Source organism: Alosa alosa, chromosome 21 (assembly GCF_017589495.1).
Source record: "Alosa alosa isolate M-15738 ecotype Scorff River chromosome 21, AALO_Geno_1.1, whole genome shotgun sequence".
Lineage (NCBI taxonomy): Eukaryota > Metazoa > Chordata > Actinopteri > Clupeiformes > Clupeidae > Alosa > Alosa alosa.
The window spans coordinates 30,354,082-30,366,581 of record NC_063209.1 but is presented as its reverse complement, the minus strand read 5'-3'; the positions used below and the strand labels follow the sequence as shown (position 1 = coordinate 30,366,581).

The following is a 12,500-nucleotide window of genomic DNA, read 5'->3' as shown; positions in this document are numbered from 1 at the left end:
TTGGTTTTTCTTTACAGCATTATTGTTCAAGTAGGATATGAGGATATTTTAGAGTACAAGAATATACTGACCAAACACAATACATAAGACCAGAGGGGTAGAAAGGAGGTTTAACAGACTCTTTGGAAGATGCTTTGCAGTCGTATAGTCGCACGCCATCAGAAAATGATTCAAACTGTTTGTGTTGTTAATTGTGTTATGAGCACTGCATTTCCTGACCAGTGACCAGTGACCACTTTTGACACTTTGTGTGGTGTGTTCACATGTGGTGGGGGTGTATCTGCTCCCGTTGGGTATTTTATGTGGTCATGTTATTATTAACAGTGTATGTGTGTTCTTATTTCAAGCTGTAACTCTGTGTGTGTGTGGTGTGTGTGTGTGTGTGTGTGTGTGTGTGTGTGTGTATGGTGTGCATGGTGTGTGTGTGTATGTGTATGTGTGTGTGTTCTCTCAGGTGTATTTCTGTTCCTGTGGGCTCTAGCTATGACGTGCAGACGGCACCATGCGTCCAGCAGCCAGTCCACCATGAAGATGAGCAGCCTGGGGGCCTCCTGACCCCAGCAACCCAACACACACACACACACACACATATATATATATATATATAGATATAGATATAGATATATATATACACACACACACACACACACACACATAGTACATGTACACACACACACACACACTCACATATACATACACACGCACATATATATATATATATATATATATATACATACACACACACACACACACACATAGTACATGTACACACACATACACAAACACACATACACCAAAAATACCATTTTTATGAAGGTGTGAAGAGTTAATAAAGGTTTATTAGCTTTTGAAAGAGAACTTCAATGTTTTGCTGATTTGGTGAAAGGTTTTCTTATTTTTGTCTAGAGTTTTATATAGCCAATAGTTACAAAAATGTGCCTACAGTTTTTTTCTGATTGCTTAATTGTGTAACTGTTATCGCAATTGTTTTACATGTTCACTGTTTGTTTCAAAAGGGACTCTATAGATTTGTTTCATTCAGATGCTGTTGTGGGCAAGTACACGACATAATACAGAAATGCTCACATTGCGTATGTGTACAGAAATGCTCACATTGCGTATGTGTACAGAAACGCTCACATTGCATATATTTTGGAAAGTGGCGTCATCCTCATTTATGCGCTGTTGTTTTTCTTGTAGCCTTATGTATAGTGCATAGGCTGATAAGTGAACTAATTATCTAAAACAGTTTTCACATGTGACTGTGTGCCACATAGTTGACAAAATAGTGTAAATATGTTTACAGTTCTGCAAAATAAGTGCTGTGCAGTGGATTGTACCTACAGTGTTGCAAAGTGTGTGTTACAAAATTGCAAACTGAGTGCAAAGCAGTGTTTGTGCTTTTAGATTTGCAAACTCAGTGAGTGGTTTTGCTATAAGTATTAATAGTTTTAGAAATTGTGCTATAAGAATCATGTTTAGGGTTTAAGCATTCAGAACAAAGTGACTTGGAAGGGACCGTAGGGCTGTTCATCAACTGTATACTACTGTCTGCACTGCACTATATATCTTGCACTGTCTATGCACCACCTACTTTGTATATCACATTGCACTTTTTCTGCTTTTTTGCACTTCTGGTTAGACACAAACTGCATTTCATTGTCTCTGTACTTGTACTCTGCACAATGACAATAAAGTTGAATCTAGTCTAATCTAATCTACATACAGTATTGCATTGATATTTTTCTTTATTTCTGTAAGAATGTTTGTTTTTTTGTGTCATTCTCAGTTTGCTGTGAAACTCTAGAAATTCTGCTGTAATCAGCCTAGAAAATGACAATAAAAGCAGAAACACAAAGACTGTTTTATATAAAGCACATCAGTGTGTTGCTGTTCATTTGAAAGTGCAACTCAAACGGTGCATGTAATGTATTACATTGTTAGAGAGGAGTGTTGAGTTGAGATTGCAGTGTTTCATTATTTTGCTGTGTGTAGAGTTTTGACATAATTTAGCTAAATTCTGTAAAAAGTGTGTAAGCAATAGGCAAAAACTGTAACCTAATCAAACAAAATGAAAATAGAATTGTATTCAGTTGCCAACTTAAAATGAATCCAGGCTACTGTATTAAACTCATTGCCAGGTGCAGCAGAAGGTTAAAAATATGAAAATAGCAGGCAAACTATAAAATAATTCTGCTACTTGGGTGAAGTGTTAATTGTGTGTAGTGTTTTGAAAAAACGAGCCCTGTTGTGTTTTTTGTGCCTAAGCAATTGAAAGAAACTATAACTATTTGGGACCCACTAGATGGCGCCATTGTACTGCACATCGCATACGGCTCTGGCACTTCGGGCCTAATAGTTGATGTATTTCATGGCCACCAGATGGCACCATTGCACTGCATACCACTGGACCAAGCCTCTCCGCAACCTGCCTGAAGTCACCTACGACGACCTGGTTCGGATTGTGAATGAACACTCTCAAGTAGAAACGTCCAAACTTAGGAAGATATACAAGTTCTTTTGGGATAAATTAATTTTCAATTACAGAGGTAAGTGTTTGAATTCCGCTGACTGACCTTCGCTATCTATTTAAAAGCACCAATTACCGGCCCTTTCGTTCGAAAATTCCAACAACAATGTTTTTTTTACTTCAATATAACATTTGATATTTAGTTTCATATTTAGTTTCTCAGTGCTCCGAAACGTTGTCTGACGAGCCCCAGCCGCTAGGCTGCATACTGTACATGTAAATGTCGCTAGCATGCCAGAGAAGCTCCAGGCCACTACATGATAGCCTAGTTGAGTATTATTATTCGGGGGAAGATATGGCTGGCTGGCTGTCATAGGTTACCAATGCCCAGAGATGGTGCTGTATTGTGTGATAATCTTTCCCTCTATTACTGCAGTGTCAGATTTAGTTAATATGGAAGTGGGTCGTCCGGGCTTAACTGCTACTGTTCTATGAGGGAAAACGAGGAGCCTCATACCCTACAGGTTACAGTGCTAGGATGCCCAGGCTGTAATTTCATGCTCTATCCATGCACAACTACCCTCTAACCGCCCATGTCGCGACAAGCGTCATTACTGAATAAAACAGACGATAGACGCGAGGACAGTGTAAAATCTCATTTGTACTCTTGACCACTAGTTGGCAGACATCCAGAGCTTCGATTCAAGAGCAACGTTTAAGTTTTCAGGAAGCACATGAGAAAACACGCGAAAACACACGAAGAAGACGCGTGCATTTCCTCCATAACGCTGAAGGCGATGCGGGCCATAGTTTTGCACAAATTGAAGCAGAAATACACCAAATGTTGAAAAAAAAAACCACGTGTGATGAAGTCTTGGGTCTGTTATTCACCTACTCTGATTCTGAAGGAGAATATCTGCCTTTTGGAGAATATGATCGATCGTCTATTGACTGATTGTCACGGAGCGTCTGTGAATGGAGGTGCGTCTTTGCGACAGTGTCCACTAAGCATACCATGCTTATTTCGACCCTCTGCCCAACATAGCTGGAGGTGCCAGTGGCAATAGTGATGATAGTGTCCGTAATGGACGTGGTATAGACAGAAGGGGTTGTAAAAATAGGGCTCTGAAGAACTACAAAGTCAGCCGCGATAGGAACTGATTTGACCAGGCTACTTTTTGTGGTTATAGTAATAGTTTACTATTGTTGGTTTACATGTGACTGTTTTCCTGTTCATTTGTTATGTGGGTGAAATGAAAGAAGAAAGTAAAACTGCTCAAATGTGTTCAACATCCAGTATTTACTGCTCAAATGTGTTCAACATCCAGTATTTACTGCTCAAATGTGTTCAACATCCAGTATTTACTGCTCAAATGCGTCATAATTATGAGTACATTTACCCCCTTCATAAACTTTTGTTCATACTCAATGATTTTCATAACAATGATTGTTCTGTGTTGTCAGATGATTTACCTTGTGTAAAGCAAGTAGGTTAAATGTAGCTGTGTTTTACTCTGTAGCTTGAACATTCAAGCTTTAGCTGAAGTATGTTCTCCATGTCTAGATTGTGCTGCGTGCAGTCACAGCGCTGCAGTTAAATGGATGCTCCTGCTCATGTGCTGCTGGAGAGGCGTTATGCAGTCATGTGGTGGCACTCCTACTTCACACGCATCACTACAGCTTCACAGGGGAGAGATGCGTACCAACACTTCTGTCCTGCACCAGTGAGCTTCAGTCATGGCACCGACCAAGGACACAGGTTTGCGTGTATCCCTCAGGTCTAGCCAAACATTCTGTGTAGTCTACTCAATAACAGTGTTTGAAGTTCTAGTATTTAGACATGTGGCTAACACTGACTTAAGTATATATAGATGTATACTGACAATATGACTCATGTGCTGAAATATTGATATTGTCTTAAACTGCATGTTGCCCCTTTTTGCTTTGCTCCAGGGGATTGGCCTGGAACCCACGGGCCAACTTGCGGTGAGGAAACCCAAGGCACCTGGACGCAGCAGTGTCAAATCAACACTCTATCCAGCCTACGCAGGTAAGTGCTGAATATTTATTATTTTATTTATTAGGACATAAAGAGCACAACTATGCCTGCGTGGATGTAGTGGATGCTGTACCCCCTTCATGATCCTCACAGCGAGAGCCTGAGCAGAGGACTCCCCTCTCAGAGTAAACACTCCTCCAAATCTACTGGAAGTTAAACGGAGGACTTCCTTCCACATAGGATTTTCTGACTGCCCCCTTGTTTGCTCTTCAATTAAACTAGCCAATTCAGAGGTGACTTCTAAACTCTGCAAGTGAAAAATGCGGAGGTAATTGGTATTGCCACATATCTTTTTGGCTAATTCAATAGACTTTGGTGATATAACAATGGGCCTGTGTGCGCCTCCTCTTTTGAACTTGTAGACTGTCTTTTTTTTCCCCACACGCCAGACACAGACATATAGCCTCGATGCAGATGCCAGGCACAGACATTAAATTGTATTTTCCCAGTGAGACGCTGCAACAACCCAAACAACCGGCAGATGTCTCAAGTGAGCAGGGTGTCTCGTAAAAACAAAGAAGGGTGTCTCGTGTACAAACAGAGAAGTCGGACGGACCCCCCAGTGACGAAGGAGGTCAAGCGCTGGACTGACCAATCGGAAGCCAGGCTACAGGACGCCCTTAGCAACGTTGACTGGGAGATGTTCAAGACGAACTCTGCTGACATCAATGAGTTTACGGAAGTATCATTGAGTTACATCAATATGCTAACTGATTCCATCATCCCAACTGTAAAGATCCTAAGCTTCCCTAACCAGAAGCCTTGGGTGGATAGAGAAGTGAGAACGGCATTAAAGACACGCCATGACTTATAATGCTGGGCTTATTTCAGGGGATATGACGGATTACAAAGCAGCATTTTATAGTTTACGAGAGCTATTAAAGATGCTAAGCGGCTATAGAGACAGTTGAAGCTGATTTCTTGGAGGGTGATCCAGCACGAGTGTGGAAAGGACTCGAACCATCACTGGCTTTGAAAGAAAGTCCCCTCCTATGATGAATGTGAGTAAAGCCCTCCCTGATGAACTTAATGCTTTTATGCTCGCTTTGACATGAAAAACACTGACTATATTGGACTAGCTGCAGCATGTGAAGCAAATGAGGATGCACCTTTCTGTGTCTCTGAGGTCGATGTGAGAGCAATGCCTTTAGGAGGGTTAATTGTAGAAAAGCTGCTGGACCGGATGGAATTTCTAACAGGGTTTTGAAATCCTCGCTGCTCAGTTAGCTCCTGTGTTCACTTATATCTTTAACACATCATTGGCTCAAGAGACAGTTCCTACTTGCCTCAAGCAGTCTGTTATTGTTCCAGTACCGAAAACAAAAGTCCATCATGTCTGAATGACTACCGCCCAGTAGCCCTGACGCCTACAGTGATGAAGTGTTTTGAGAAGCTTGTGAAAAACATTATATGCTCATCCCTCCCTGCCTCCTTCGACCCTCCAATTTGCTTACAGAGCCAACAGGTCTACAGAGGATGCCATCTCAAACCCTCATGTACACCACCTTAACTCACCTGGAGGAGGGGAATGGGAATTATGTGAGGATGCTGTTCATTGACTTTAGTTCAGCATTCAACACCGATAGTACCTCTCACCTTGGTCACAAAGATGAAGGCCTTAGGACTAAACACCACCCTGTGTCACTGGATATTTGACTTCCTCACCAACCGCTCACAAGTGGTTAGAGTGGGGGTCTGACATCTGACTCATTAACCATCAGCACTGGTGCTCCCCAAGGCTGTGTTTTTGAGTCCACTGCTGTGCAACATCTACACACATGACTGCAAAGCCAACAGTAGTCATACCTCCATCATCAAGTTTGCAGATGACACAGTGATCTTGGGCCTGATTAGTAACAACAATGAACAGCTCTACTTGGATCAGGTTGATGAGGTGGCACAGTGGTGTCAATCTAACAGCTTGACACTGAAGATCAATAAAACCAAGGAAATGGTAGTGGATTACAGAAGGCAGCAGCAGAACTACAGTTACACCCCACTAATGATCAGCGGGCAACCTGTAGAGAGAGTCACAAGTTTTAAATACCTTGGTGTCCACATTACTGAAGACCTAACATGGACTGTTAACACTCAATATGTTCTGAAGAAGTCCAGACAACGACTCTACTTCCTTCGTCAGCTAAGGAAATTCAAAGTTTCTACATCCATCATGAAGGCCTTCTACACTTCAGCGGTTGAGAGTGTTCTAACTGGTAGCATCATCACCTGGTATGGGAACTCCACAGTTAGAGATTGTAGTACTCTGCAGAGAGTAGTGCGCTCAGCTGAACGTACTATTAGAACTCAACTTCCTGCTCTACAAGATATCTATTCCAGAAGAGTACTCCTAAGAGCCCAAAAGATTCTGAAGGACTCTTCTCATCCTAACAATGGATTATTCCTACCGCTGAAATCAAGAAGACGCCTATGTAGTCACAAAGCCAGAACTGAGAGACTCAGGAGAAGTTTTATCCCCAGGCCATCCTAACTCTGAACTCACACTATACTGACTTTGCACACATTCACTCTTCAGCACTCTCAAACATTTCCCAACTCTGAACTCACACTATACTGACTTTGCACTCATTCACTCCTCAGCACTCATGCCCCCCCCCCACACACACACACACACACATACACATATCTGACTTTCTCCAACTTTTGCACATCTCCATAGAACTTTTATTTATTATTTTTGATTTCTCCTCCATCTACCCATGTCCTTGATTGCCTAGCCTTTCTGCCCCCCCCCCACCCCCACCCCACCCCCATCCCCAACACCCCCACAAAACAAACACATTAACATCATCACTGTCATCACCTCACATACATACAGCACACTGCTTGCTACAGTAAGCCTCCTCTACTTGCTGCACACTGCCCCCCCCTACATACACAGCACATTGTCTTCAGGATCTTCTCCAACACACATCCTCTACATACTTACAGCACACTGCCCCCACCTACCCACACGCACACTACACACACACACACACACACACACACACAGTCACTGCTACACTCCCCCCCCCCCACACACACATCTTCATCACTCACATACATCATACATACAGTACTCTGCTTGCAATAGTAAGTCCCTTCACCATACTTGCAGTACATTGCCCCCCCCCCCACCTCTCCCCTACATACACAGCACATTATTTCATCAGGAAGCTTCTCCAACACACATCCCCAACATACTTTACAGCACACTGTTGCCCCCCAATACACAGCACATTGTCTCATGAGGAAGCTTCTCCAACACACATATTGCACACTGCCCTCTCCCCACATACACAGCACACTATCCCATCTCCCTTGTCATCCCCCAACACACACACCAAGACCCCTGGCAGTTGGGTTAGCCCCCTTGAGCCGTGGATCTGCCCCAAGGTTTATTCCTTGGTAAGGGAGTTTTTCCTTGCCCCTGTTGCTCTTGGGTGCTCCTTGTTGGTGCCCCCCCCTCCCCCCCCAATTCCTATCCTCCCTCACCTTTCTTATGCAGCCCTTGCCACTTAATCTACTAAACCCCTCTTCTACTGCACTTTTTACCCCCCACTTTGCACAAATAGGCTGACACCAGACATAATTTCACTGCATTTCTTACTTCCAGTAACTATATGCATGTGACAATAAACTTCCTTGTATCCTTGTATCCTTGTAAAAAGAAATGGAGCCTGGAAAACCCTACACAGACTTCACTACAGACTTTAGCAGACTGGTTTAGAAATAATTTAATAGCCAGAAATATGCCTGCCCTGCCCTAATAAAGAAATATTTCGTTAACTGCGAGTGAATCCCGTTTGCAGCCGTAGAAGAAACACAGGACAAATTAAACATTCTGGTTTTCTCCGAGTGCAACGATGATAGACAGACATCATTTGGACAAAATATAGAGCCTCCGTTAACCTCCGTTGCTCAGCCAAATGCCTTCCTGTTACGTCCTGTCATCACGGAGTTACAGGCGATAAACGATTTTTGATGGTCACAAGTTTACTTCATTCGCAGTTTATTTTTTTGATTATTAAAGAGTGTTTTTCATTTAAAGGTTTGACTTCGTGCTTATTCAGTAGAGCATTTAGTGCTCTTCCCAATCCCAGAATTGTTAAAAAAGACATGACCCTCCCCTTGCCAATAATTGTCGCATGTCTTCCGCCCCCGCTGCTTTGCGCCACAGCCACACACTGTGATAACGTTCTTAAATCAATCTTTCGTGAGCTTGCATGCTACCAGTCCTTCCTTTTCAAATGCGTTGCGCCTGTTTGCACAATTTCACAAATAATCATATGTGATTAATAATATGACAAATAATCCCTGTGTACGGGGACCGAAACAATGCATGCCAACTTTTTCCGTGTTTTATCATGTATTTTAACTTTCCCCCGCTGTCTTGCCGTTTTAATGTTTTCCCGTAGAATATCCCATATTTTAATACTCTCATAACAACCCTGCCATCGGGCCTGTCTCTGTGTTGCCCTGTTGCTACTCCTTGCCCTTCCAACGAAACAGATGTCTTCAAATCATCGTTTTCCTTGCTTGAATGTCATATACCTACAACTTTATGCAGCAGAATTACGCATAGGCTACTTGGAACATAACACATTTGACAAAGGACAGATGTATCGTAACACCCCCAATTATCACCACTTTTGTTCAGAAATTCTAAAACAACGATGTTTTTTAACACTTCAAAATAACATTTGCTAAATTAACCTTACATTTTTCAGTAGCCATAGGTGTGTAGATTTGAACAAAATCTGGTTTGGTTCTTAACGGGAGCATTTACTGCCTGGAATATCCGATTTTGTTTACCACACTCAGAGTTATAGTGCTGACCTGATGGGTCGCCTATTTACACCGTTTCAACGGCACATGGACGGTTAGACCAAGAATTCTCGTCGTGAAATTAAAATTCCACTGGAGCTCCAAGCGGTTGTGTACACGTAGCCTTACAACACTGTTTACAGCTCTTTGAGTCACGGTAAAATGTCATTTTTGGTACATAGCTAATTTAGATACACCTATGGTGTGGGTGGTTGCGTCTCTTCAGGAGTCCGCTGTCTTGGTTTGTATAGAAATGGATATTAAGTGACGGGACCGACGGTAATAGGGGGAGTTCCGATATGTTGCTAGTGACAAAATATTAACTTTCAGTGTTTTACGATGTCTGTCATGTGGAAGTGTTTTCACGGTGTTCACGGTGCCTGTGTTGTGTTGCGTTGCGTTAATTTGTTTTCATTGGGCATGCCGTGCCGTGCCATCCACAGCTCTTCAGTTCTGACAAAGCCGAAATTATTCCTATTGAAACAATGAGTGCAGGAAGCGCGTTTGTATGGTTATATTGCTTGACGGGGGGGGATCCCAAGCAGCTTTCAGCCATAAGGCTACTTTGAGAACATTTCAATTCACCTGACACTAATATTCAAAATGTTGAAAACTATTTCGGCATAGCCTATAAGCAGTTTAATTAAATGGAATGTTAGTTGTAAACAAACAAGCTACTTGGTGAGGCTTGGCCTCACAGATGCGCTTGTGCCTTAGATGGCAGGAAAAATCTTCAGCCTATTAACTGACCACCCGATTGGCTGGGGGGGAAGGGGGGCCATCAGACATTTGTGGCCCTGCCCCCAACAAATCACACCTTCCCACCTCTGACAGCTTAAAAGAACTCACAGACCTATTCACAAACCTGCGGCGTGTTTTGAAATCCTATGCAGCTACAATCGTGAGGAAGCAATTTTGCATTGTAGGCATTACTAACATGCAATAACGCCACCAACAACAACCAAAACTAGGCTAATCATTGTCAAAATGTAAATTAAATGTAACATTATTGTGAATCAAATTAAAATGTTCTCTTTTGCAAACGTAGGCATAGTAACAGAATAATGTTACAAAGATCCTACATCAATCCGTATGTTTCATTAGGCTACTAGGCTAGTTGTTTTGCCTTATTCTTGATTCATTTAGGCTAGGCCTTTTTATTCAGGGGCCGTATTCACAAAGAATTTTAAGGCTAAAAGTAGCTCCTAACTGGCGAATTTAGGAGCAACTCCTAAAAATAATGGGCGTGTTACTCCTAATTTTTTTCACAAAAAGTAATTCACGAAGCATTTTAGACCTAAAAGTAGCACCTAAGTCTGGGACAGCTTAAAAGAAGTCGAGAGGACTCCTAACTCACTAAGACCTATTCATAAACAGCATTTTGTGGCATTTTACGCTATGATGTTTTGAAATGCTATCGCGGCAACAGGAGCTTCCAATCGCGAGGGAACAATTTTGCATTCATAAAAGGAATCAATAACGCCAAACAACAACCAAAACTACTCATTGTTAACATGTAAATTAAATGTAACATTTCATTGTGAATCAAATTAAAATGTTCTCCTCTTTGCAAACGTAGCCTAGGCATATGGTGACAGATTAATTTAATAATGTTGCAAAGGTACTGCATCAATCCATAGGCCTATGTTTCATTAGGCTACTAGGCTATTTGTTTTGCCTTACTCTTTATTCATTTAGGCTAGGCCTTTTTATTCAGTTATTAATCATCTTCCGTCCCTTCGCTTTTTACTTGTGTAGCGCCGCGCATTCTCCGACCTGTCACCTGTCAGTCATCATCGGAAGAGAGGTGTTTGGAATCATTCCCGCGTTACAATCGTCAGCCAATCAAGGTGGTCACTTCAGTCAAGCTCGTGCATGAGTAATGACGTCATCCATAGCAACGAAGACTCACTCCTAGTTTAGCTGTCTGAAAGGCTTTGTGAATAACTTTTAAGAGAAAACTCCAAGCTAAAATCTTTTAGTGCGATTTAGAAGTAGCCTACTCCTAGTGGTAAGATAAAAGCCTTTGTGAATAACCTACGGCCCCAGTTATTCATCATCTTCCGTCCTTGTGTAGCGCACGCATTCTGAGACCGGTCACCTGTCACTCATTAATGGTCGAATATTACTGATGATCATTGTTATTTAAGAACATGCAGTGTGCGTAGGGCACCAAAAACATCTTGCTCGTAAAAAGCATCATACCGCACATTGTGGCGGGTCTGTTATTTACTGTAGGCTGCGCAAACCACAGGGCAAGCCTGCATTCGAGGTCTTCTGTTGAAGAATTTTATATAAAGCCTGCGCTACCAGTAATCCTCCTGCCCCTGATAGGCCTACCACAGCTGTGGATATGTGTGGAATGTTCAACTATTAACACAATCCAATGTGTGTCTCAATTGTCCCCCGCTGACCACCTGTGGTGTCAAATCCACATTAAATAATACAACATCAAAAGAAGTCCGCACACTGTGGATGTATACTGCAGATGATGGCTTTAATGCACTCCGGAGCATTAGTTAGTGAAGCAAGCTAAGCTAAGCAAAGTAAGAAAGTGAGCAGTGAGCAAAGTGAGCTCAGTAAGCTAGCATCCTCTGGCTGTTGTCCAGCCTTTATACCCCTTCAAGTCATCCCAGACAAGACACTCTTTGTTTACAGATAACTGACCAAGTAATGGTACTTCACCTTTGCCCTCTCATCCTGTTATTCCCCCATTCTTTAGGTTTTGCTCACATTTCCTGGCGCCAAACCTTATTGATGACCCTGTCAGCCATCTGCTCTTTCCCTTAAACCAGTCTTCCTTTCCCCCACACTGAACATACTACAGAGTTCAGTTTCACAAAACAGTGATATTACACAGAATAAAGATACTACATAAAAGATATATAAACTAAAGGATATATGTCAATAAAAGTCACGACATTCCCCCCTTTGAGCATGAAGTGCTCACTTATGCAGCAATATCAAACATTTATCACTATTTTAACACATCCCCTACTATCAAGAAAATACAGCTGCTAAGCTGAGTCACACTACAATCAGTCAACTAAGCAAACCAGTTAACTCAGCAGCAACTATGACATTAAGCAATTGTCCCCAATACCACTGCTAAACATAAAACACTTATATTAGTACTGTTATTACACC

The 12,500-nt window shown here is 42.1% G+C and overlaps 1 protein-coding gene across 4 annotated transcripts in view; it reads left to right on the top strand.

Moving 5' to 3' along the window:
• The window catches only part of LOC125285959 (adhesion G-protein coupled receptor G5-like), a 23,345-nt gene extending 22,757 nt beyond the window's left edge, over positions 1 to 588 (top strand). For all 4 annotated transcript variants that reach the window (XM_048230577.1, XM_048230578.1, XM_048230576.1 and 1 more), the window contains one exon: positions 455 to 588. In XM_048230577.1, the coding sequence (XP_048086534.1) occupies positions 455 to 555 (101 nt within the window). In that variant the 3' untranslated portion in view covers positions 556 to 588. The remainder of the gene's footprint in view (positions 1 to 454) is intronic.
• The last annotated feature ends 11,912 nt before the right edge of the window (positions 589 to 12,500 follow it).